The following is a 22,376-nucleotide window of genomic DNA, read 5'->3' on the forward strand; positions in this document are numbered from 1 at the left end:
CCCCGTGGTAACTGCGGATACACCTTCGTGTGACATCCGTAATTTTGCGTAAGTGTTGCTAAGCGACGATAGGAAGTTTTCCTTTCACGTTTTTGTACGATCCGCATTTTGTGGATGACACACGGATGCACTACGAATGACATTACATCCGCAAAATACGGAACACGGAATGGGAATTTGCAAACCAGAAAAACACTACGGTCGTGTGCATCAGGCCTGAGAGTGAATCTCAACACTTTCTGTACTGATCGATGTTAATCCCGTTTTTCTGACGCAGAGCTGAAAATTCCTTGAATAGACAGCTAAAAGGGTGTTCCCCATCTTGGACATTTATGGTATATCCACAGGATATGCCATAAATATCTGATAGATGCGGGTCCCACCTATGGGACCCATAACTATTTCTAGAAGGGGGCCTCCTGACTCCCATCCTACCTTGTCCGGATCTCCGGATCCTAACTGACAAGGTTGTCAGGAGTACGGAAACCGCGTAGCATAGTGAGCTTAGCTCCCGATCACCTCATCAGTCTGCAGCCGGAGAGCAAGAGAAGGTAGGACGGACGTTACGAACCTCGTTCTAGAGACAGCTGCGGGTCCCAGAGGAGAGAAGCTTACTGCGCATTGCTCTCCTTTAAAGATACGGTCAAAGTAAGCTCCCTCTAGTGGTGGCTGCAGGCAGCTAGAATTTTATCATATTACTTTGTCTATGCAGGCGATTTAGAGCTCTGTATCAGAATAAGAGTTCCCAACCCTGTAAAGATAAATTAGGAAAGTAACCCGCACAGACTTTTGGCCTAAAAACATAGTCGTATTCATAGGTGGACCTTCACTGTTTTGTTTCAGTACATTCTAGGAATAGATTATTCATAAAGGAGAAGCGTTTTTTTATATATATATTCTGCATTATGGGAGTTTTTTCTTGGTTGCTTGGGGAACTTCATTAATATTTATTGGAGGTTCTGCCCCTGCCCACACTCTTAAGAAGGCAAAAATGATCAGCTCCCTATGGCTTGACAGCCTACTGGTCTGTCACGTCCTGAGCACCTACTTACAATTTCCCCCAAAAAGCGCAAATGGAAAGTTTTATTAAGAAATTGCGCAGAACTCAAGAGATTTTGTACCCTGAAGAGGTTAGAATACCGGTTTCATAGTTTCCTCAGGTTGGACTGGCTTTAGCCAAGTATAATCGATCTATTATTCCAAAGTTTGGACCGTGTCCACTATATAAGTGACCCCCTTTCTTTTTACAAAAATAAGCTTTAAATGAGACGGTTGTGCGTTTTTCTTGAAACTGCTAAGAACTGCAAAGAGCGCAGGAAAGGGCTGTAATAATATCTCCATAGATTACCGAGGGATTTCCCTTTATTGCTGCCTTTTGTCGTTTCAGACATTCTCCGCTCATAGATATGAGCACGGTGTTCCTTGCGTTGGCAGACTTGGTGTTTTTGTAATAAATTGGCAGCGTACATTTTTTTTTAAATTAAGCTTTTGTTCGCCCCTTTTTGTTTTTTGTTTTTTATGAACTTTCTGCTTGATTTTCTGAGCTGTGTGTAGGGTCTGGGATTTAGCAGCACCCATCAAGCTATTAGATGATTCCTAAACCCGGTTGTGAGTGTTATTAGTGGGTGCTTATCAACACCCCCCTGCTCTGCCGGTCTGCAATGCGCCTTTGTGCATAGGAATGCAGAACAAGACTCCCTTCTATGTCCTGCTGTGTTCCACCCTGCAGTATGAGTCAGCCATCTCCCCCCTCCCCTCGGCCTTTCTCTATTGTTCCCCCCTCCCTCCTCGGTGCCTTGTAGTGCCTCCCCTTCATCACTGCTCAGAAATAATGTCTCCGCTGCAGTCTGCAGATTCTATATGCGGCTTGGAAACGGTTAAGTGGTGATCAAACTAGTCCTGTATGCAGAATTACATTGAGAATGAATGGGCATGGCGCCCACCAGTCCCTGTTAACTGATCACTGTGCACCTACACAAGGAGACCCCCGGCCTTGGTTCACTACGTGTTTCATTTCTACGCTCAAGGTCACTCCTCTTCTAGCGATCGATTCATTGTGTAAAGGGGAGATGAGACACTCTGCTGGGACCCCCTATCCTCTTGCCTCTGTTTTGCTTTATCATTTGCACTTGAACATCCTTGGCTGTTAACCCTGTTCTAGTCCTGTCTCACCCGGTGCATTAGATGCTATGCAATCATCCATGTTCCTCATTTCATAAAGCCAGACCTGCAGGTGTATCTCTCCTGTTTTACTTCTACCCCCCCGTGATTATTATTATTATTACTCTACCTAAATAACACTAACAAAATGGTTTCTTCCGAAATAAAAATAACGTTTTGCATGCTTTTAGTTACGTCTGAGTTAAAGAGAAATGTAATGAAGGAAGCTTAGTTGGAAGCCAACCGGTATCTACCGCCGTAATCTACTTTGCTACTACGGCTTCTCCCACGATCTTGTTTGTTTGAATATGTCCCCAGGAAATTGAGCGTGCCGTCCCATCGAGAGCTACCGAGAGCCGGCTCGTGATCACTGCAACAATCCAGTCAATGGCTGATGATTGTTTTACCTCATTTTGTCATCCGCTAAAATGATTATAGAGCAATGCCTCGGCGGCCTAAAATGCCAAGCTTGCCAGGGCCCGTAGTGCCACTGCTGGAGAGTTCATTGCTTGCATATTTCTGATCTAGTGTAGATGCAAGCATTTTCTTTTATACGTAGAAATTATTTTTGAAATGCCCCCCCCCCCCTCCCCCGTTCTGCCTTGTTAGCTCTCTGTGGGATCGCACCTGCCTTGCGGTCCAGGTGATGGATAGATGTTTGTCTTATGCTCTGTGTTTTCTCCGTTCCATATTGGACTCATATCCACGTATGTTCCCACCACACACAATACGTGTTCTTCAGATGACTTGTCGTCCCCCCCCCCCGGTTTGACATAACTGGAGGGTCCTTAGGAGTGCTACCATCTTATGAGAAGTCTGTAGTGTAGGGAGCACAGTGTTTTATGTCACCATACACTAGATTATTATTTTTTTTCTTATTTCCTTTGTAATGGTCAAGCTACCTTTTTTTAATTCTATATATATTTATATATACTTTTATCGCATGACTTAGTTCTCACAAAACTCAGTCACTGGTGGAGAATCAATGGCAGGGGAGGGAGGGGGGGGCGATTTTATTACTGGAATATTTTCGTGTTTTTCTTTTTCTCCTCCTCCTTCTCTCCCCAATCCATCAGGATAACATCGGACATCGCTTGCTGCAGAAACATGGGTGGAAACTCGGCCAGGGTCTGGGGAAAAGTCTTCAGGGTAAGTGAAATGCCAACCTAGATCTCAATGTCTTCTGAAATGTTTATCATTCAGTCTTCATGTGCTTCCTGCACTCTCCTCTTCTCACCTTTTTACTTTTCCACTTGTCTCTTCTGTTTCGCAACTGCAAGAAGGCTCAAGTTTTAGAGACCAGGGAAAGCCACCTAATTCATATAAGCCCCCATGTTTTTATGCATCTAAGATTGAAAGCCAAGGTGGGAATGATCTGGTATTGTCTGCAGTACATATTGCGCTTTTATGTTCTCGCTGGTGAATTGTGACGTTGGCAGTTTCGTATATTCTACATTGAAAAAAAAAATACAAAAATGAAAAGTTGATGTAAGAACGCATCCTGTCGTGTTCCTTAGCCAAAGCATTGTATTGCACCCAACTATGAATGGATTCTATGTGATGACCGCGGGCATGACTGCAGTGGTGTAACATTGCAGGGGAGGGAACCCAAATCAGGCAGGATGATTGGTCTGATGAAGCAGACAACAGTTGTAGCGTAGCTTATGTTGGCCATACACTTGATATTGGGCGGTCTGACAATCGTTTGGCCGACAGCTTTCCTCTCCGACTACCCCATAAATTTGCCGTAAGCTTGTCTAAAGAGTCAGGAGGGAGGAAGATGAGTCGGTCACATCTTCAGTTTTTTTGGGGGACCCCCCCATCCTTGGCATTACACAATGGGTGATTCTGCAGGGGATAAGTAAGCATTGTGAAAAACATATTGAGTCGGAATAATTTAGGCCTTAAGGACGCAACAGTCTGTTTTTACGCTTTTAGCACCATTTTTTTGTCGGCCTAGCCATACGATGTTTTGTTTTTTTTCGGGATCGAGTTGTATTTTTTAATGGCAATAGTTCGGCGTACATATAATTTACTGACCATCCTTTTTCTTGTTTTATTGGGGTTTTGAGCAATGTTATTGTTTTGGGATTTGTTTTTAGGGTATTCCTTATGCGGTATAAATGATGGCAGTACTAAACGTATTATGTATGTTTGTAATATATATGTTTTACTACTATTGCGCAATAAAAACACTTTGGGTAGATTTATCAAAACTGGTGCCTAGGAAAGTGGACTATTTGCCAAGGGCAACCAATCGGGTTACTGCTTTCACTTCACAAAGGGCCTTGGAAAAATTAAAGAGTAACTACACCTTCATCAAGCTTTTGATATGTCATAGAGACATATCAGAAGTTTGGATCGGTGGCACCCACCTCCATTGTGTGTGGCTGTGTCCTGAGTTTTTTTTACCCTTTTGGTCATTAATTGTTACATTTCTCCATGACTACTTTGTTTTCGAGGCTTCTTACTCCCCAGGTTAGGGCTCGTAAATGACGTAGTACCGAGATTTTATGATGAGATTTTATTTCGCTTCACATTGTTCTGTGCCGGAAAAGGCATTATTATGTCCTGGAAGGCGACAGAGGTCCCAAATGTGGTTCATTGGATTCAACTCCTCAATAAATATGTACCCCTATGTCAAAAGCTGTATAATCATAGGAAATGTCCCTACTAATTTGTAAAAATTTGGTCCGGATGGCTGAATACACCTGAAACTACGATGTCCGTCTCCTCCCAATAGAAAAGAGTGATGGGGATTGGGGCAAGTCATGAAAAGTTTCTGAATGTCTGCTGTGTGAATGAGTCCTATGAATGACTGATTGTGTGCGGAGTGCCTGTGTGTATGGATACAATCCTCTCGACTGGAAGTACATGTTCTGCTCCTGTCAAGTTTTACTTTCCTTCGTAGAATGGGAATCTTTAGGGCACCGTATAGTATTTCCTGAAATGTTGGGTGATGGCACCCTAGATAACCATGTATTTGCTTGTGTGTTACTATTTGTATCTGCTTGTATCCTATTGTATGTTCTCTTATGACGTTTTTGAGAAAAAGCATAAATATTTATTTATTTAAAAAAAAAAAAGGTTTGGATCGGTGGGTTCTGAGACCCCTACTGCTGAATCGGAGGTGCAGAAGTACCCAGCTGAGCGCTTTGCTCTTTCGGCTGTTATCAGCGCTCCCTGCCAGGCTGAAGATGGCTCTCCTAGACTTTCTATGTGAGCCGTGTTCAGACTGACAATGATCACTGATCACAGCAGAAGGAGCAAAGTGCTCAGCTACCCGGAGCCCACCGTCCTAAACTTTTGATAGGTCTCTCTGACCGATCAAAAGTTTGAAAGTGTAAGTCACGCTTTAAAGTTTAGAGCTGATTGGTTGGGCAACTACTCCACTTTTGACTTATTTCGATAAATCTCCCCCTTTGTTAAAGAAAATCTGCATATGTGTCATGCAGATTTTACTGCATATATGCCGCAGGTTTTTCCCCTACATGAGTTCAAGTCCCTAATGGTTTTCTAAACTTTGCCAGTATTGGGCAGCTCTACTTTAATTGCTTTCTAAGTATTCATCACCTTTGGACACGGAAACTATTAGCTGTATCCTTGTGCGTTAGCGGCTGGATATGAGAGGATGGTGGTTTTATTGTGTAAGGTTTCTCAAGCCCTCCAGCTAAAGACGCAGCCGAGTAAGACACTTCATGGCTTAATTTAATCATGTGACATATTTCCTGGCATAGAATCTGCTCGGCTCATGGCAGCTATCCAGCCGTGTATCTCCTCACATTCTGTTCTTGTAAAGAAAAAAAATGGACTTATTGTGTGAAGGCGAAGACGTCGTCTCGGGCTTTTTAGGGTATGTTCCTACAAAGCAGTAAAGGTTTTCGTTCATACCAGAGATTTGACTACCATGCCGAAACTTGACAGACCCTAGTTATAATAATGACTCCGGTTTTGCTGCAGTTCCAGATATTCTTGCTGTCAAAAATACCAGGAAATGCCAAAGGACACGTAAAACTGCCGGTGTGAACAGAGACATCCGGCCGCTGCATAAAATAACCATAGTAGCAATAATGCAGCATATAAATGTACACACCGATAATAATGCAGATGGTTTTCCTGCAAGTGGTATGTGATCAGGCTAATAGGCCCCTCTTAGTATTGGACATATGTGCAGTAGGTACAGGTTTCACTTGGTTTGGATTGCCATACAACACGTGATGCAGCCCTGCCGACCCGCGTGGAATATTCATGGCCTGCATGTAACTCAACACGTCCGGTTGGATATTTAAAGCCACAGTCTTGTACACAGACCCCACAGGTTTAGGTTACCTTGTAGCTCTAGTCATTCAATGCTGCCAGTTGTAAAACCGTTGGGAGCTTCATAGGTGGAGATTTAGTCTCACCACAGACACCTGAGCTGTTCACGTGGTTTAATAAAGACTTTACATCTGGGTTCACGTATCACATTAAAACGATGTAATGGTTGCTTTTTTCAGGTGTCTGCAGTGTTTACGGTTATTGTACTGGTTGAAGAGGAGAAACAAGGACTGCACATCCACATTATTAATCCATGAACGTGAGGTTCTTAGATCAAATTGTATAAGCCCACCTGCCACTTCAGGGTGATCTCCGATAAGTGGGTCCCTACTCTATTGGTTGCAGCATTGCATGGCGGCGCCAGCCACCACAATACCCCACTCGCAGGGGCGTATTAGCTTCTGTATAAAAGCAGCAGCACCTGGACACCCAGGGGACTAATCTCCGTTTGATTCAGTAGAACCGCAGGGGGTGATTGAAACGGATTCTATAATGCCCCCGTATAAAAACCATGTTAAAGCGGCCTTCGGTATTTAATACAAAAACCGCTCCCGTTAAACGCTGACCCGGTTATCAACTGATCGCCGCCAGTTTGGCTTCTCTAAGCTACGTCTGGCCAGTTATTTCAAGTGCAATGTAATGTAATATGCATTATAATGCAGGGATGGTCCTGGTCTGCCGGAGTGGATCTTCGAGTGGCTCCCTGATGGGGCTTATAGAAGGGTTCTCAGGACCCCCCCCCCTCTATTACATCCGCATGCCCTTATAGGTCGTATGGACAGGGATTGTTGCATCGTGTCCGTTTTTTCTTGTTTATTCAGCTAATGGTTCTTGGTGTGTACGTTGGCCAGTCAGGTGTAATGATGGATGGCATTGGTGCCTGAGACGGTTCCCTGTGGGTGCAGCAGCTCATAACATCTGTCCTATTTTCCATCTCTCCATCTGGACTTTCTGTGGCTTTCTCCCCACCCCTCCCCTATAGTGTACAAGCTATAGAGACATTTTTGCTTTTCTTCCCTTCCTTCCCTGAAGAAGCCTTCTCTTCCTGCTAGCCACCTCCAACCCTCTCACCTCGTGATCGCTGCCTAACCAACCGTGTTTCTTTTTTACAGCATAATACCCCTGGACTTGTTGTGGTGATGGTAAACTTAGCCGTGGTAATTGAAACTTTCTGTTCAGACTGACTACCTTTTTGTCATCAGTGCACCAATGTTAGGCTTCCTCTCTCTCTGTTCTGTCGTAGCGTTCATATATTGCTTGGATCGTCCTTTCTTCCTCTGTCTTTCCATGCACACGTGTCTGGTCCTTGTCCATTATAAGGGACTTGTTGAAGGGGGCGTTGTTTTTATTTTGTGTTTCCATTCAATTAAATAATTGTAGCCTGCCCTCCGCCCCCTTCCTCACCTTTCCTCGTCTACCTTTATTAGCTAGTGGCCTCTGGGTAATAAATGACAAATGAATCTTCAGAAATTCTAACCCTGTTCAATGTGGAGTTCGATCATTTTTTCCCCCCCTATTTGTTTGCGCCACACGATTGAATACTAGCGTTTGCAATAACTGGGTAATAATAGGATGCAGGTTGTGGCTCAGAAAGGAGGAAAAGGACTTAAGATGTTCAGAATGCAAGCTTGAAAATTAAGGGACGGCAAACCTCCATGTTACATTAAAGCAATGGCGATGAAGGAAATGTTCAGCTTTCTTTTACTATATATAATACTATAACATATATTGCCCAAACAATTGTAGTTCAGAAACGAACCGGCTGCAATTCAACTATAGATTGGAGCCCAAGTGTACTTTGATATAGAGCTAGAATACACCCGTGAAAAAGCCTTGAAATAAAGACATAATATCCATAAAGAATTAAAATGAAGGGGGCAATGAGCTGCCCTTGTACAGCACCCAGTATCGGAGGGCTATAGACTGTGCCTGGCATCCCGCCAAAATGGACATGAGGGAAGCCCTGCCCATCAGCTGCTCTCAGCCATTCAGCAATGCCGAGCACGTTTCTGAAGCAGCTGATTGGCTGAGAGTGATGTGATCTCGAGACCAGGAGTGAGGTTGCCCAAGTGCAGTTCACTTACTGATATGGCAGTAATAAAGCTGGCATTTGGTACAACTCATCCTGGCATTAGTGCAACTTAGTTTTTCCTACATTCTAAAAAAAAAGTTGAACATCTCCATTAAAATTTAAAAATGTCAGCTGAATATGGAAAATTGGTGGGTGAGAGAATTGGCTATGATGGGAGTGGAGGGCGGATAATGGGAACGTTTGCTTTTTCCAGCTGAAAATGGTATTGCACAAGAAACTATTTTCAGACATGGCACACACTTCAGTCCTTTCCCTTATGGTGTGGCCACTGCTTTTTCTATATTATACCATTGGGCTTATAAACCGCTATCCTATAATAATTCTGGATAGTCTTGCCAATCTTGTGTTACTATAGACCTACAAATAGCCATGCAGTAATGTAATGGGCAATGATACTCACCATCCACCCCTCTTTGTAACATTGAAATCCAAGGGAGATGGGGCTCTTAACGAAGATAATATTGTTTTCTATAGTGCACGTTCCCAGTAGTAATGGTCACATTTTATTGCTGGATGAAAGCGTTTACTTGGCAATGACCATTCACAATCCAGGAGTCTCTTCTCTGCCATGGATTTCCATTGAGGTGCAGCTTTTCCATTCATCTGTATTCAATAATTTCTTAGGCCCAAAATCTGACGAATATTAGAGCAATTGATCTGGTAGCCGGCACTAAATCGCTGTTAACAAGTTCTGTTGGTTTGTTGACTGATGCCCACATTTATAAATTCATTAAAGGGCTTTTCCAGGAGATCTAATTAGCACTTTAATTCTTTTTTTTTTTTTTCCTGTGCCCTACGCTGCAAAACTGGAATGTTTTGGACTGGGCCTTTAGCTGTAGAACTGTTCATACTCCTATAGAAATTGTCAGAAATAGACATGGGCACTGCTGTATAAGGTTGTCGGATCTGGATTCAATTTTGCATATTAATATCCCATACCAGCTATTTGGAAAAAAAATTAGAGACATTAGGGGTAGTCACCCAGAATTGGTTACCTGTGTAGGAGACAAAGAAATGCCTGGTTAATATTTACAAGACGTCTATATGGGCTATATAAAACAGTGGTGGGACAAGAAAATAAAGGTCCCTCCCCTGCGGCACCTTTTCCAGCTTCAAAGTGCAGCGGGCAGACGCTGGAGAGTGGGGGTCACCACCTGTGTCCCCCCCCCCCCCTCACTCCATTTACCTACACTGCTGTCTACTTGCTGGTGTCTGTGTAGTGTCATGAGCATGTCAGACTTGCACGTCCCCCATACGAAGTGAGAAAAGGATGTTATGACTGGATTGAGTTTAATAATTGTAGGTAGATATATATATATATATATATATATATTACATTGGGACTGCACTATAGAATATTTATCTGCTTTCTACCCATGACTTAGTATGTACAAACATTTGGTAACTGGACTGGAGCCTTAACATTGGCAGAGAGAACGAGCTCAATGGTATAATGATTAGGTGTGTGGCACATACATACAAGGTACCTGGGCAACCACATATTAACAGTCTGTCTTTTTTTACTGAAGGTTGGTGGCCCATTCAGGTAAGTCCCCCCCCCCCACCCCCCACTCTATGTCCTGGAGTTACATCCCATTGTGATGTAATCTAAATTGGAATCTGCACCAGTCTGAGATCAGATGCGTTGGTGAATTGCCTGTCCGCTCTTCCTTATATTATCCCACCCCCCATTACCCCATTCCCTACCTTGCTTTGGCTGGTTCTGAGTGGATTTCGGATACTCCTTTAAAGCGAGAAAACCAAATAAAATTCAATCTGCTGCTAGTTTGATTTAGTTTGTCAATTCTTTATTTGCATCAAGTCTTTTTCACAGCTTACTGAGCATGCCGTGAGCTCTTCAGATGGGGATATTCGGGTCCATCACACCTTCCCTTTCATCATGAACTTGTGTATTGCTGCTTGCAGCCAATAGTGTGACTTTTTTTGAGTTTGTCTTCATGCCTCCAGAGTAAAGTTAATTTAATAGTTCATTGTGGTAAATATCATGAGGGAAAGGCCATCCCCCGTCTTGAACTGTGTGCCATCATGGGTGCTGAAAGGGGTAAGCTGTGAGAATGACTCTCGTTTTGGTCCACCGTAGCTTTCTGGTCTCTGCACTTCAAGGCAAAATTGTCTAACCACCCAAACCCATTGAATAACCGATTAATCTCTCCGGGTTTGCCATGCTTAACCTTCAACTTTATCTGTTTCTTCTCCAGGCAGGACAGATCCCATCCCAATCGTGGTTAAATATGATGTTATGGGAATGGGACGTATGGAAATGGAAGTAAGTTTTTCTTGTTCCGTTAATAATCCTGTCAACCCTTATTGGGTTATAAATTATATTTCATTATTTAAAGGGAGTTTCTGCTTTGGACAATCCCTTACTGTTAGAAGGGTCTCCTGATGATAAGCTGGTCAGAGTGTATGCTATTGCTGGGACCCCCAGCGATCAGCAGTTATCTGTGCTGTAGCGGAACCTGGCAGCAAGTGTTCAGTTTCCCTGCAGCGCCGCCATAGGGGACATTAAGTATTACACAGTGTTCATTGAGATCGATGGGTTGTCTGTGTAATACAGGACAGGTCTTCCAGAGTGAGACACACTTTGTAGCTGTTCTGGCTAATAGATGATTGTCTTAAAGGAGGGTTTCTCCCTCTTATTAACTCATACTTTCCTAATAGTGTATATGAAAATGGGTTTTGAGACCCAGACCCTCACTTTTAATATCTAATAAAACAATATGTTACAACCAACAGGTGCAGATTAGAAGTGTTATCGTTTTAATTTTTGTTGGTGTATATTTGGGACTTGTAGCTCTTCATATGGCACAGATCAGCCGTGCACTCACTTAGGCCTTATTCACACGAACGTGTGTAACGCGCGTCGCACGAACCTATGTTAGTGAATGGGGCCGTTCAGACAGTCCGTGATTTTCACGCAGCGTATGTCCACTGCGTAAAACTCACGACATGTCCTATACTTGCCCGTTTTTTGCGCTTTACGCACCCATTGAAGTCAATGGGTGCGTGAAAATTGCGCACAGCACACGGAAGCACTTCCGTGTGTCGCGCAACAGTAGATTAAGAAATTAAGGAAAAAATAAAAGCACTTCCTTCATTTCTTTTTCTTAACGGCAAAACCGCGTGTCATAAGGATGGCATATGCGTGAAAATCACGCAGCCACGCACCATTCACTGATGACACACGGAACTGAAATGCGCGCAAAACGCACACGTTCGTGTGAATAAGGCCTTATCCTGTTCTGTATTATAGGACATCTAAAAGTCCTAGTTAAAGGGATTTTCCCATCTTGGACATTTATGGCTTATCCACAGAATATGCAATATATGTCCGAGAGGTGCTGGTTCCAGAGATGGCACCCACATCCATTTCTAGAATTGGGCTACCATACCCATATCCTGCCTTGTACTTCTCCCGCTACTCTCCGGCCACTGTCTGACAAGGTGGTCGGGAGTACGGAAATAGCCGAGCTGTGCTGTTTCCAAAACTCCCATTTACTTCTATCCTGTGGATATGCCATAAATGTTTCGGAGAACCCCTTTAATACCAGTTTTTCCACAAATAATTTGTACTGGTGGGGATACGTTTTAGGGTATGTTAACATGCTGTGTTTCCAGGCGTATTTGGGGGTGTAAACGCCCAAAATACGCCTGGAAAAAAAGGTAGCTAAACACCTACAAACATCTGACCATTGAGTTCAGAAGGGGCGTTTTTTACGCCACTGTTTTTTAAAAAAAAAAAAAACGCTCTAAAAAGTCTTGAAAAAAACACCTAAAAAAAAACCTTTTCTGCTTTAAAACTGGCTGAAAATCGGAGGGTGTTTTTGACTTTGCGTGTGAACGTACCCTAAGATGATCGCTAGAATTGGGGGCCCTTTCCCTTTAATATGGTTAACTGCTAACAAAATGCATGAATAATCCCTTACTAAGGTAGAATGTCCCATAAACTCCCCCTGGAGTAGCACGTGGTTCATAATGAATGTAAAGGCAGCATTTTGTCATTCAGCTAAAAACAATTACAAGCTTTTTTAAGTGCTTACAGATTTTTATATTATCCACTCGTGTGTTCCAGTTGGACTATGCAGAAGATGCCACAGAGCGAAGACGTGTCTTGGAAGTAGAGAAAGAAGACACCGAGGAACTGCGGCAAAAGTATAAGGTGATTCTCCCTGTTCCTAATGTTCAAAAGACAGGAAGTCAACAGCACTAGGTAACATACACAGCACTGCTACATCTCAGGAGCCTGTCCGCAATCTGTATATGCAAACTTTTAGCCAAAAATACAAAACAAGAGGGTTGCTGACCGCTTTGTCTTTGTTTCTGTGTGAAGTCTCAATAGGTTAACCATTGTCAACAATTTACATGGCAAAGTTTCAATGTGTAAAAGTAACTAGAATCACCGCTGTCAGGCTCCAGGCACACAACCGTAGATTTCAGCCGTAATTACGGACCCATTCATTTCTATGGGCTACGGACACCTTTCCGTATTTTTACGAATGGACGCTTCCGTATTTTTAAGAGTCTATGGGAGCTTCCATAATTACTGACGGCTACAAATGTGCACCCGTATCCTTCTGCATTTACATAAGCGTTGCTAGGCGGCGCCAGGTTTTCAGATGTTTCATATAATTAGTGGTTTTCTTCGTTTTGCGGATGCACTACGGACCGTATATACAGACATTGTTCCATATATGCGTTTAATTTACGGATGACTATAAATGGCTACGAATTCGTATTTACGGATGGATGACACGGGGCCTTACCTTTACGGTTGTGTGCACGGGGCCTTACCCGGACTTGGCGCTCTAAGTACCTCCGCCTCTGTATGGGACTGTATTGCAATATTTTCTGCTAGAAGCAATGTTTTAAGAGACTAATACCTGCATCTGAGGGAACAAGGCACATTTTTGTTCATAGTTTTTTTTATTTTCTGCCTCCTTATGAAATGGTACATTATGGGCCCGCAGTCCTCTAGTATGGGTGCCTTATTGCGACTTCATATAACGCTGAACTTCGAGCTATACCACAGCCGTGTGCTTGAGGCCATAGCGCACGTTCACATGAACTGTTTATAGTTCGATCCTGTTCACACATAGCACACTTTTTTTAAATTCCCTGTCCCACTCATAGCCCGTCTTTCTTCCAGTGTGTTGCCATGAAGGTCACAATTTTGTTTTATTTTTTTTGTATTCCTCCTACTAGTTGATAATGAATGATCGCATGCTTCCATAAATATGTAATGTAGAGAATGGATTTTGTTATGTTTGTAAAGTACTTATTGTAGATGTGTGTTACAGGAATTTGTGGATAAGGAGAAAGCCATTGCAAAAGCCCTGGAAGAGTTGCGGGCGAACTTCTACTGTGAGTTGTGCGACAAGCAGTATCAGAAGCACCAAGAGTTCGACAACCACATAAACTCCTATGACCACGCGCACAAACAGGTGAGGAAAGTCGCACTTTATAAGGGAGTTGTTGACCGCGATCTTCCCTATAAGCATGCTCGCAGGGATCAGCTGAACATGCTTGTTTGTTTCTATACAGAGGTAAGTCACTGAGGTTTCTGGAGAGGGCATATACCCTGGCAATCTTCTTTGGAAACAATGGATGGGGCAAGTTGAAATCCAGTTGTCAAGCTGCCCTCACATCAGACTCAGACAAAATGTTTCACCAGCTTAAGTATCAGTCACTGACCAGTTCCCTTTTTTTTTTCTTTTTTTTAGATCAGTCAACATATTTGTATGAGGGCTTGTTTTTGCTGGACTTGTAGTTTTTAAGGGCACCATTTATTGTACCATCTAATGTACTGAAAAATAATTATTTGTGGGGTGCAATAGAAAAAAAAAGTGATTCCTCCATTGTTTTTTGGGTTTCGTTTTTACATTGTTTACCATGCGGTAAAAACAACATGTTAAGTACAGTTAGTTATGTCATGGTGTGGGAAGGGGTGCTTATTATTGACTTTTTACAGCAAATTATGATGATTTGGTAAGTTCCTTTTTAATGTGGATCACCACTATTGCAGAAAAACTCATCTTGTGACTACACTGCTTCCTTTCTATGAAATATCTAAACCTTCAGATCAGTTTAAAGAGGCTCTGTCACCAGATTTTGCAACCCCTATCTGCTATTGCAGCAGATAGGCGCTGCAATGTAGATTACAGTAACGTTTTTATTTTTAAAAAACAAGCATTTTTGGCCAAGTTATGACCATTTTTGTAATTATGCAAATGAGGCTTGCAAAAGTCCAAGTGGGCGTGTTTAAAGTAAAAGTCCAAGTGGGCGTGTATTATGTGCGTACATCGGGGCGTTTTTACTACTTTCACTAGCTGGGCGCTCTGAAGAGAAGTAACATCCTCTTCTCTTCAGAACGCCCAGCTTGTGACAGTGCAGATCTGTGACGTCACTCACAGGTCCTGCATCGTGACGGCCACATCGGCACCAGAGGCTACAGTTGATTCTGCAGCAGCATCAGCGTTTGCAGGTAAGTCGATCTTACCTGCAAACGCTGATGCTGCTGCAGAATCAACTGTAGCCTCTGGTGCCGATGTGGCCGTCACGATGCAGGACCTGTGAGAGACGTCACAGATCTGCACTGTCAGAAGCTGGGCGTTCTGAAGAGAAGTGGATGATACTTCTCTTCAGAGCGCCCAGCTAGTAAAAGTATTAAAAACGCCCCGATGTACGCACATAATACACGCCCACTTGGACTTTTACTTTTAAACACACCCACTTGGACTTTTGCAAGCCTCATTTGCATAACTACAAAAATGGTCATAACTTGGCCAAAAATGCTCGTTTTTTAAAAATAAAAACGTTACTGTAATCTACATTGCAGCGCCTATCTGCTGCAATAGCAGATAGGGGTTGCAAAATCTGGTGACAGAGCCTCTTTAAATAAAACAATAAAAACCCCAGCTTTCTTAGGCCACTTCAGGCGTGATGGAATTGTTGCGAATCAACACCGGAAATCAACATAAAATTACGGTGCGATGCTTTATAAATGAGGTTTTCTAAAACCCCATTCACATGTAGTATAAAAATCTGTGCAGATGTTAAAGCATGCTGCAGGTTCTCAGATCCGACGCTTGCCCTTGTGCACATGTCACCCTTTGCAACGTAGCCGACTCTGTACTATGCGCAATTTGCTACATTCTAAATTTACACTAAAATATCCCCGTGGGTTTTTCTTTTGTTTAAAGGAAATGTTACTTGTGATGCATCAGTTAGCACTAGTGTTTTTCATCGGCGATCGTGTACTAAAAGTTCTGTGGAGTCGCATGGTTACACCCAAATGGCCAAAGTGGTTGTGTAGCATCTTAGACCTGAAAAAAAAACCTGACTATTAATCAAATTAAAGCACCTTCTCGTTTTTTTGTCAGCTTTTCTATTGTAAGGCCCCATTCACACGGCCATAGATTGCGTCCATAATTACGGACCCATTCATTTCTGACACCTTACCATATATTTATGGGGATGTGTCTGCCCTAGACACCTTCCCTAAAAAATAGGACATTCCGTGCCAGCCGTGCCCGTAATCAGTGACCGTGATTACGAGCACGGTCATGTGCATGGGGCCTATGGTAAGGCACTAGCAGCAGAGTTATAGACAAATTAGATTCCTTTCCCTCCTTGTGGGATTTGTCGAGTCCTGCTATACCCCTACCAAAATTAAAAAAATAAATTATTATTACATTCACAATTCCCCCTAAAAGTCTTGATTTGTCATTTTTGACCGTCGTACAGACGAAATTCCATTTGTGCTGGGCACATCTTTCGTTTTTTTTCGTATTCCTGCATGGTGGTTGCAGTTTCCCAGAATAACTTGCGGACATCACAGCCAGATTAGTAGATAAGCCCTTGTCTGGAGATTAAACCTGGCTTTACATACCTAAATCTGTATACCAGGGGCCTCCAGGCTGCCTGAGGGATAGAACAAGAATTTCAGTATGAGGACTTCTAGCTGAGGAAAATGGCAAGCTGAGAGATTTACTTTCACTTTTTGCTGTGAATAAGAAGAAAATAATCCAGATTCCCCTCACACGAGCAGTATCTTGGATGAAACGTATATATATCATTAGAGATTAGCGCGTTATTGCAATATTTTGGATCCAGTCCCCCGCTGAAGTGGTCACATGCCGGAATACAAGTGTTGGCCTTACTCTATTTTATGTATGATTGTGTGACATTGTCCTCTACTCAAGTACTTTTTGTTCTTTGCTCATTTCTACTCGCAACATATTGCCGGTATTCCTATCTGTTGTCCAATACCTAACTGTATATGATTTCATGATGCAAATTTAGTCTACACCCCCCACCCCCTTTAGTACTTAAAGTTGCAATACATTAGTCTCCATTCAGCCGGATGGTTCCCCCAAAACACAGGACTGACCACAGTGTCTTCCCGGATCATACCTGGGACCACTGCAGTCGTCTTGCTTGCTTACCAGGAAATGTGTGCTCTTTTTAATGATGAAAAATCTCCTTACATATCATGTTTTCTACATGCAGAGATTGAAGGACCTCAAACAAAGAGAGTACGCCCGAAATGTTTCTTCTCGTTCACGTAAAGATGAGCGCAAGCAGGAAAAGGCTCTGCGACGTCTCCTTGAATTAGCAGAACAGAGGAAGCAGTCTGAAAGGTGAATGGATATGATTTAATTTATGCTAGAATGCAGGAAATATACATATAGATGTGTGTGTGTGTGTGTGTGTGTGTGTGTGTGTGTGTGTGTGTATATTAAATGTATTCAAGGGTGATGTCCAGGACTAGAAGGACTTTGCTGCTTCTCGTACAGATACAGCACCACTCCTATACAGGGGTTGTCTGGTATTGCTGCATAGCTCCATTAACTTGTTCGGGACTGAGGTTCAATACCACACATGAACTATGGACAGTTGTGCCGTATTAAGAAGAAAGCGGCCATGTTTTTCTAATCCTAGACAACCTCTTTTAGGGCTCTGATGGGTCATTTTAAATACAGCGACCATAATCTGAAGAGATGGTTTTCCTGCAGCTGCATAAGTAGCGTTTTGCATATAAGACCTCCCTTATTGCTTAATTTTCGATAAAACACCGCAAAACATTATTATGCTTTGAAAATCGTGAACATTTTTTAATGTCATTGTTGGTCATTGCCCCCCCTTATGCATGACTGTGTATCATATCCTGTTCATAAAATGTATAATATGTTATTGATTGTCGTTAAATAGGTATATATACAGCACACCATTACACGCATGCGTTTTATTTCTGTTTTTTCTTTTTAATCCATCCGTTCTAATAGTGCACCTGGCAGTGGTCCCATGTTCAAGACGACTACAGTTGCTGTCGACGAGGAAGCTGGGGAAGATGATGATGTGCCAGTTAGACAAGACAGTCCTAAACCTGTTCAGGAAGAGAAAGTGTCCCAAGCTGTCATCTGTGTTCCTATTCAACCCACCTCCCCAGCCATAGCTTTTGGTTTTAAAAGCACCCCTGGCCCATCCTCTCTTCAGAAAGTAGGTTTCTCCTTCTCATTTGCCAAAAAAACACCTTTGAAGTTAGAGCCCTTAGCCGCGGTCTTCAAGGATCTCAGCGAAGAGGTGGGTTTTACAGAGGAGGAAAAGGAAGAGGAGAAAACAACCGCTGATCTTGTATTCTCTGTAAAGTCAATAGAGGTGGAGAACAGCAAAGAGAATGAAAGTAAAGTGGAAGAAGAAGAAAGCCAAGAAGATAATGGTGCATCCCTGGCAAGCACTTTATCAAAACTGAAAAAGATGAAACGTGAAGAAAGGGGGACGCATGCCGGGGAACCAGAGTACTATCACTACATGCCCCCTGCTCACTGCAAGGTGAAACCGAATTTCCAGTTTTTGCTTTTCATGAGATCCACCGAGCAAACACAGATGGAGAATATCTCTCAGAAGAATGAGAAGATACCAGCTGTCATTACCAAGGCCAAGCCCGTCAAGCAGACTGAAAAGAAAAGTGACAAAAATACGGTTACTGATGGCAAGACTTCTGCGCCTCCACCAGTTGTGAGCAATGTTTCACCAGTATTACCCCAAGTTGACAAGAAAGACGATGCATTAGACAAAGAAACACCTAACCTGAAAAATGAAGAACCTCCCACACCTGCAAAAGAAATGCAGGAAAGGCCCAAGCACCCAACTGGTCCTTTTTTCCCAGTCCTGAGCAAGGATGAGAGCACAACGCTGCAGTGGCCCTCTGAGCTTCTGATATTCACTCAGGCAGAACCTTCCATCTCCTACAGCTGTAATCCATTATACTTTGACTTCAAACTTTCCAGAAACAGAGATGGAAAGGCCAAAAATGTGGATAAACCTAAAGAAGGTAGTAGAAAAGATAGTGCGACTGATGTGGATTCAAGAAAAGATCCGTATGTACCAGTTAAAAAGGAATGCGTCCCAGCGGTACATACTTGTGGAGCGCAACCTAAAGTTTCCACTGCTCCTTCTAGTGAAATAAAACCTGAATCCCTTGAAGAAGGGAGCAAAAGTGAAGCTACGCAAAAGTCCCACAAGCAGAAAAAAAAGAAAAAGCACAAGAAGAGTGGAAAGCGAAAACGGAAACACAAAGATGGAGAGGAGGGTACTGAACAAAAAACAAAGAAAAGGAAGAAGCATAAGCACAAGAAGTCAAAAGGTGCTTCCGGAACCGGGTTGAAGATAGAAGATATTGAGCAAAGTACCGCTCCTTCATTGGGAGGCCGCTCAAGAGACACCGCACCAGGGAAGCTGCCGACTAAAGAGAACAGTGTGGGGACTTCAAGCAATAAACAGGACCTTCGTACTTCCTCCAAAGAGCCAGAAAACAAAAAAGCTAAACCAGAGATCAAGCAATTGCTTCCTCCTCCTGCACAGTCAACATCTTCATCCTCTACCCACAGAAATACACCCACCAAGGCCAAAAAACGCCGAAGTAGTGCAGAGTATGATAGTGAGAACGAAGCCAGTAGGAAAAAATCGAGGTACAGTGATGAGTCTGCTAGTGACCGATCCAGAAGTCGATCGAGATCTGGAAAGCGACGGCGGTCTTACTCTTCCAGTTCTGGAGGGTCTTCAGATAGAAGCCGATATAGTCATGATCGGAGTTATTCAGAAAGTGACTACAGTGACTCTAGCAGTGGTTCAAGGAGGCGATCAAAGCGACGGTCACCAGGTTCAGATTCAGACTCCGCGGCTTCTAAGGGACATTCCACTAGACATAAGTACTCCTCCTCTGATTACAGCCGTAGTCGTTCTAGGAGCAGAAGTCGCTCAAGGAGAAGTAGAAGTCGAGGTAGAGGTAGATCTAGCAGTAGAAGCCGGAGTCGGAGCAAAAGGAGGAGCCGCAGCTTAACTGGTCACAGCTGGAAGCGCAGTCGTAGTTATAGTAGGAATCGGAGTACTAGTGTTCGCAGTCATTCTGGAAAAGGATCTCGTGGGAGGGAAAGTGTAGATAGTCGTAGAAATGCTAGACGGGACTTTAACCGCTCTAAGATTTATCGTTCACAGTCCCCGCGTTATTCTCGATCTAGTAGCCGAAGAGAGGGCACGCGAGGGTCCGATTCGCGAGGAGCAGGTAGCATGAACCTGCCCCGCATGAGCACTGAGAAAGATGTAGGCAGATGTTCCTTAACTGCAAAACAGCTCCTCGAAAAAATCCAGTCTCGACGTTTAGAGAAAGCAGCAAGCATAACAGATGGTGGCGACTCCAAGGCAGGATCAAAAGTGAAAGATCCACCTCAGGGATACTTTGGGCCAAAGTTGCCACCTATTCTTGGTAGTAAAACTCCTCAACTCCCATTAATAGGCAAACTGCCAGCAGGGTCCAAAGGCACAGCACCTCCGAAAATTGAGATGGAGTCAGTGGAGACTACAATTCTCATAGATGGTGAACAGGAGAAAGAAGTAAAGACCACCCCAGAGGTAGAAAATGTCCCCGTGTCTGAACCACCTGCATCTGTTGCGGTGCCACTTTCCCAAGAAGAACCCGTTTGCTTCCAGCCGCCTGCTGAAGAGTTTGGGGATGAAACTGCGCCTAACCCTTTGGGTAATGGAAGTCTTCCGTTTCCACCCCTCCATGGCAGAATGATGCCTCCACCGCCGGATTCAGATTTTTTGCATGCCCAACCGGTCACGGTTGATCCAAATTCTACTCCGCCAGATGGGGAAGATGAAGAATATGAAGAAGAGGAGGAAGGTTCATTAGCACCTCTGGAAAGCCAGCCCATAACTTTTACTCCAGAAGAAATGGAAAAATACAGCAAGCTACAGCAGGCAGCACAGCAGCATATACAACAGCAGCTTATGGCCAAGCAAGTTAAGAATTTCCCAGCTGGAGTTATCCCACAAGCTCTGCAACCTGTGACGCAAACCCTACAGCCTATACATATTCAGCACGCACCACCCCCGGTATCTGCTGCCTCCTTAACCTCTGTACAGCATGCCATCCTCCAGCATGCCGCAGCTGCAGCAGCTATTGGTATGCAACCTCATCCGCAAACTTTTTCACAGGTCCATCACATCCCTCAGCCACATTTGACTCCCATTTCCCTTTCCCACCTTACCCACTCTCTCATCCCAGGCCACCATGCAGCTTTCTTAGCTAGCCATCCCATACACATAATCCCTGCCTCTGCTCTACACCATCATGGGCCTCTAACCTTTCATCATGTTCCCCATGCGGCCCTTTACCCAACTCTGCTTGCTCCACGGCAGGCCTCCGCTGCAGCCACAGCTTTACACCTCCATCCTCTCCTTCATCCTATCTTCTCAGGCCAAGACCTGCAACACCCGCCTAGCCATGGGACTTGATATGATCTTAAAGCGCACACTTTTACCTGCCAGATTATGGCTGAATGGAAGGGGGTTCAAGCCTGCCCAGACACAACTGTAAAGAGGGGGCCCCGGCAGTTCTGAATGGAAGACCTTACCCAACACTACTGGGTCATTTCCATAACTCTGTCCCGGTTCTTCTGCGCTTCACCATATGGTCCAGTTTTTATTTTACCTTTTCTTGGAGATCTGGACCTGAGCTATAAACTAAATATTCAAATTGTATGAAAGAAAATTACACATGAAGGCGAACATTTCCTCTTTTATACCCTGCCCAAAATTCTGAATTATGATATCTGTATAATATCCACCCCATACCACCGGCAGAAATAAGACTGGCCTTTCCCCACATTTGGGGAACTTAAAGATGTCAACGTAACTAACGACAATGTGGACATCGCTCTGTCAACAATGGAGGTCTAGTACGACCTCTGCACTCTGTATAATAATTTTTTCTTGCTGTAGTTGTATAATAATCTAAAGGGCAAAACTATAGTTTTCAGCTTGTTTGCAAAAAATGTATTTCTGCTGCTGTGGCATGTATATTTTATTAGACTTCGTTTTTGTTTTTTTGCTGAGGTTTATGTATGATACAAATGTACAAAAAAGTAATAAAGAGAAAACCTTTCAGGATTGCAGAAATCATGTAATATTATAAGGTGTAATAAAAAGAACAAATGGTTTTGTGTTACGTACGTTGTGATATTTTCCATGAATATGTAATACTGGTGGTTAAGCCTCCATGATGTCTCTGAACCTAGGAAAGCTCATTTTTAGTGCATTTCTTGGGTTGGTATAAATGTGTAATTACTGACTTAGGACTCCTTTACAGATGCCTAGTTGTAGTTTTTCAATGGTCTTCGCTGGGTAATTGATCCCAGTCCTGTTTTTTGCCATAAGTAAAAAGTGTACTTGACCTACGATACCTGTTAATGAGCCAAAGTAACAAATTATTTTGTGAACACTG

The 22,376-nt window shown here is 43.3% G+C and overlaps 1 protein-coding gene and 1 long non-coding RNA gene across 6 annotated transcripts in view; one reads left to right on the top strand and one right to left on the bottom strand.

Annotated features, from left to right (window-relative positions):
• Positions 1-22,087, top strand: part of GPATCH8 (G-patch domain containing 8) — a 170,791-nt gene extending 148,704 nt beyond the window's left edge. For 2 of the 4 annotated variants that reach the window (XM_075846342.1, XM_075846343.1), the window contains 6 exons: positions 3,237-3,309; positions 10,789-10,856; positions 12,663-12,749; positions 13,888-14,031; positions 17,099-17,229; positions 17,875-22,087. In XM_075846342.1, the coding sequence (XP_075702457.1) occupies positions 3,237-3,309; positions 10,789-10,856; positions 12,663-12,749; positions 13,888-14,031; positions 17,099-17,229; positions 17,875-21,388 (4,017 nt within the window). In that variant the 3' untranslated portion in view covers positions 21,389-22,087. Of the gene's footprint in view, positions 1-3,236; positions 3,310-7,583; positions 7,635-10,788; positions 10,857-12,662; positions 12,750-13,887; positions 14,032-17,098; positions 17,230-17,874 lie in introns of those variants that run through there. The other 2 variants (XM_075846344.1, XM_075846345.1) reach the window with 2 other exon arrangements.
• Positions 3,142-10,117, bottom strand: LOC142666345 (uncharacterized). Of its 2 annotated transcripts, none has more exons than XR_012851663.1 (3): positions 10,057-10,117; positions 8,970-9,564; positions 3,142-3,610 (listed from the first exon to the last, which is right to left on the bottom strand). It is a non-coding gene; the product is annotated as an uncharacterized LOC142666345 (long non-coding RNA). The 2 variants fall into 2 exon arrangements; XR_012851664.1 differs by having other exon boundaries at positions 10,046-10,105.
• Positions 22,088-22,376: the final 289 nt, after the last annotated feature.

Source organism: Rhinoderma darwinii, chromosome 13 (assembly GCF_050947455.1).
Source record: "Rhinoderma darwinii isolate aRhiDar2 chromosome 13, aRhiDar2.hap1, whole genome shotgun sequence".
In the NCBI taxonomy this organism is placed as follows: Eukaryota; Metazoa; Chordata; class Amphibia; order Anura; family Rhinodermatidae; genus Rhinoderma; species Rhinoderma darwinii.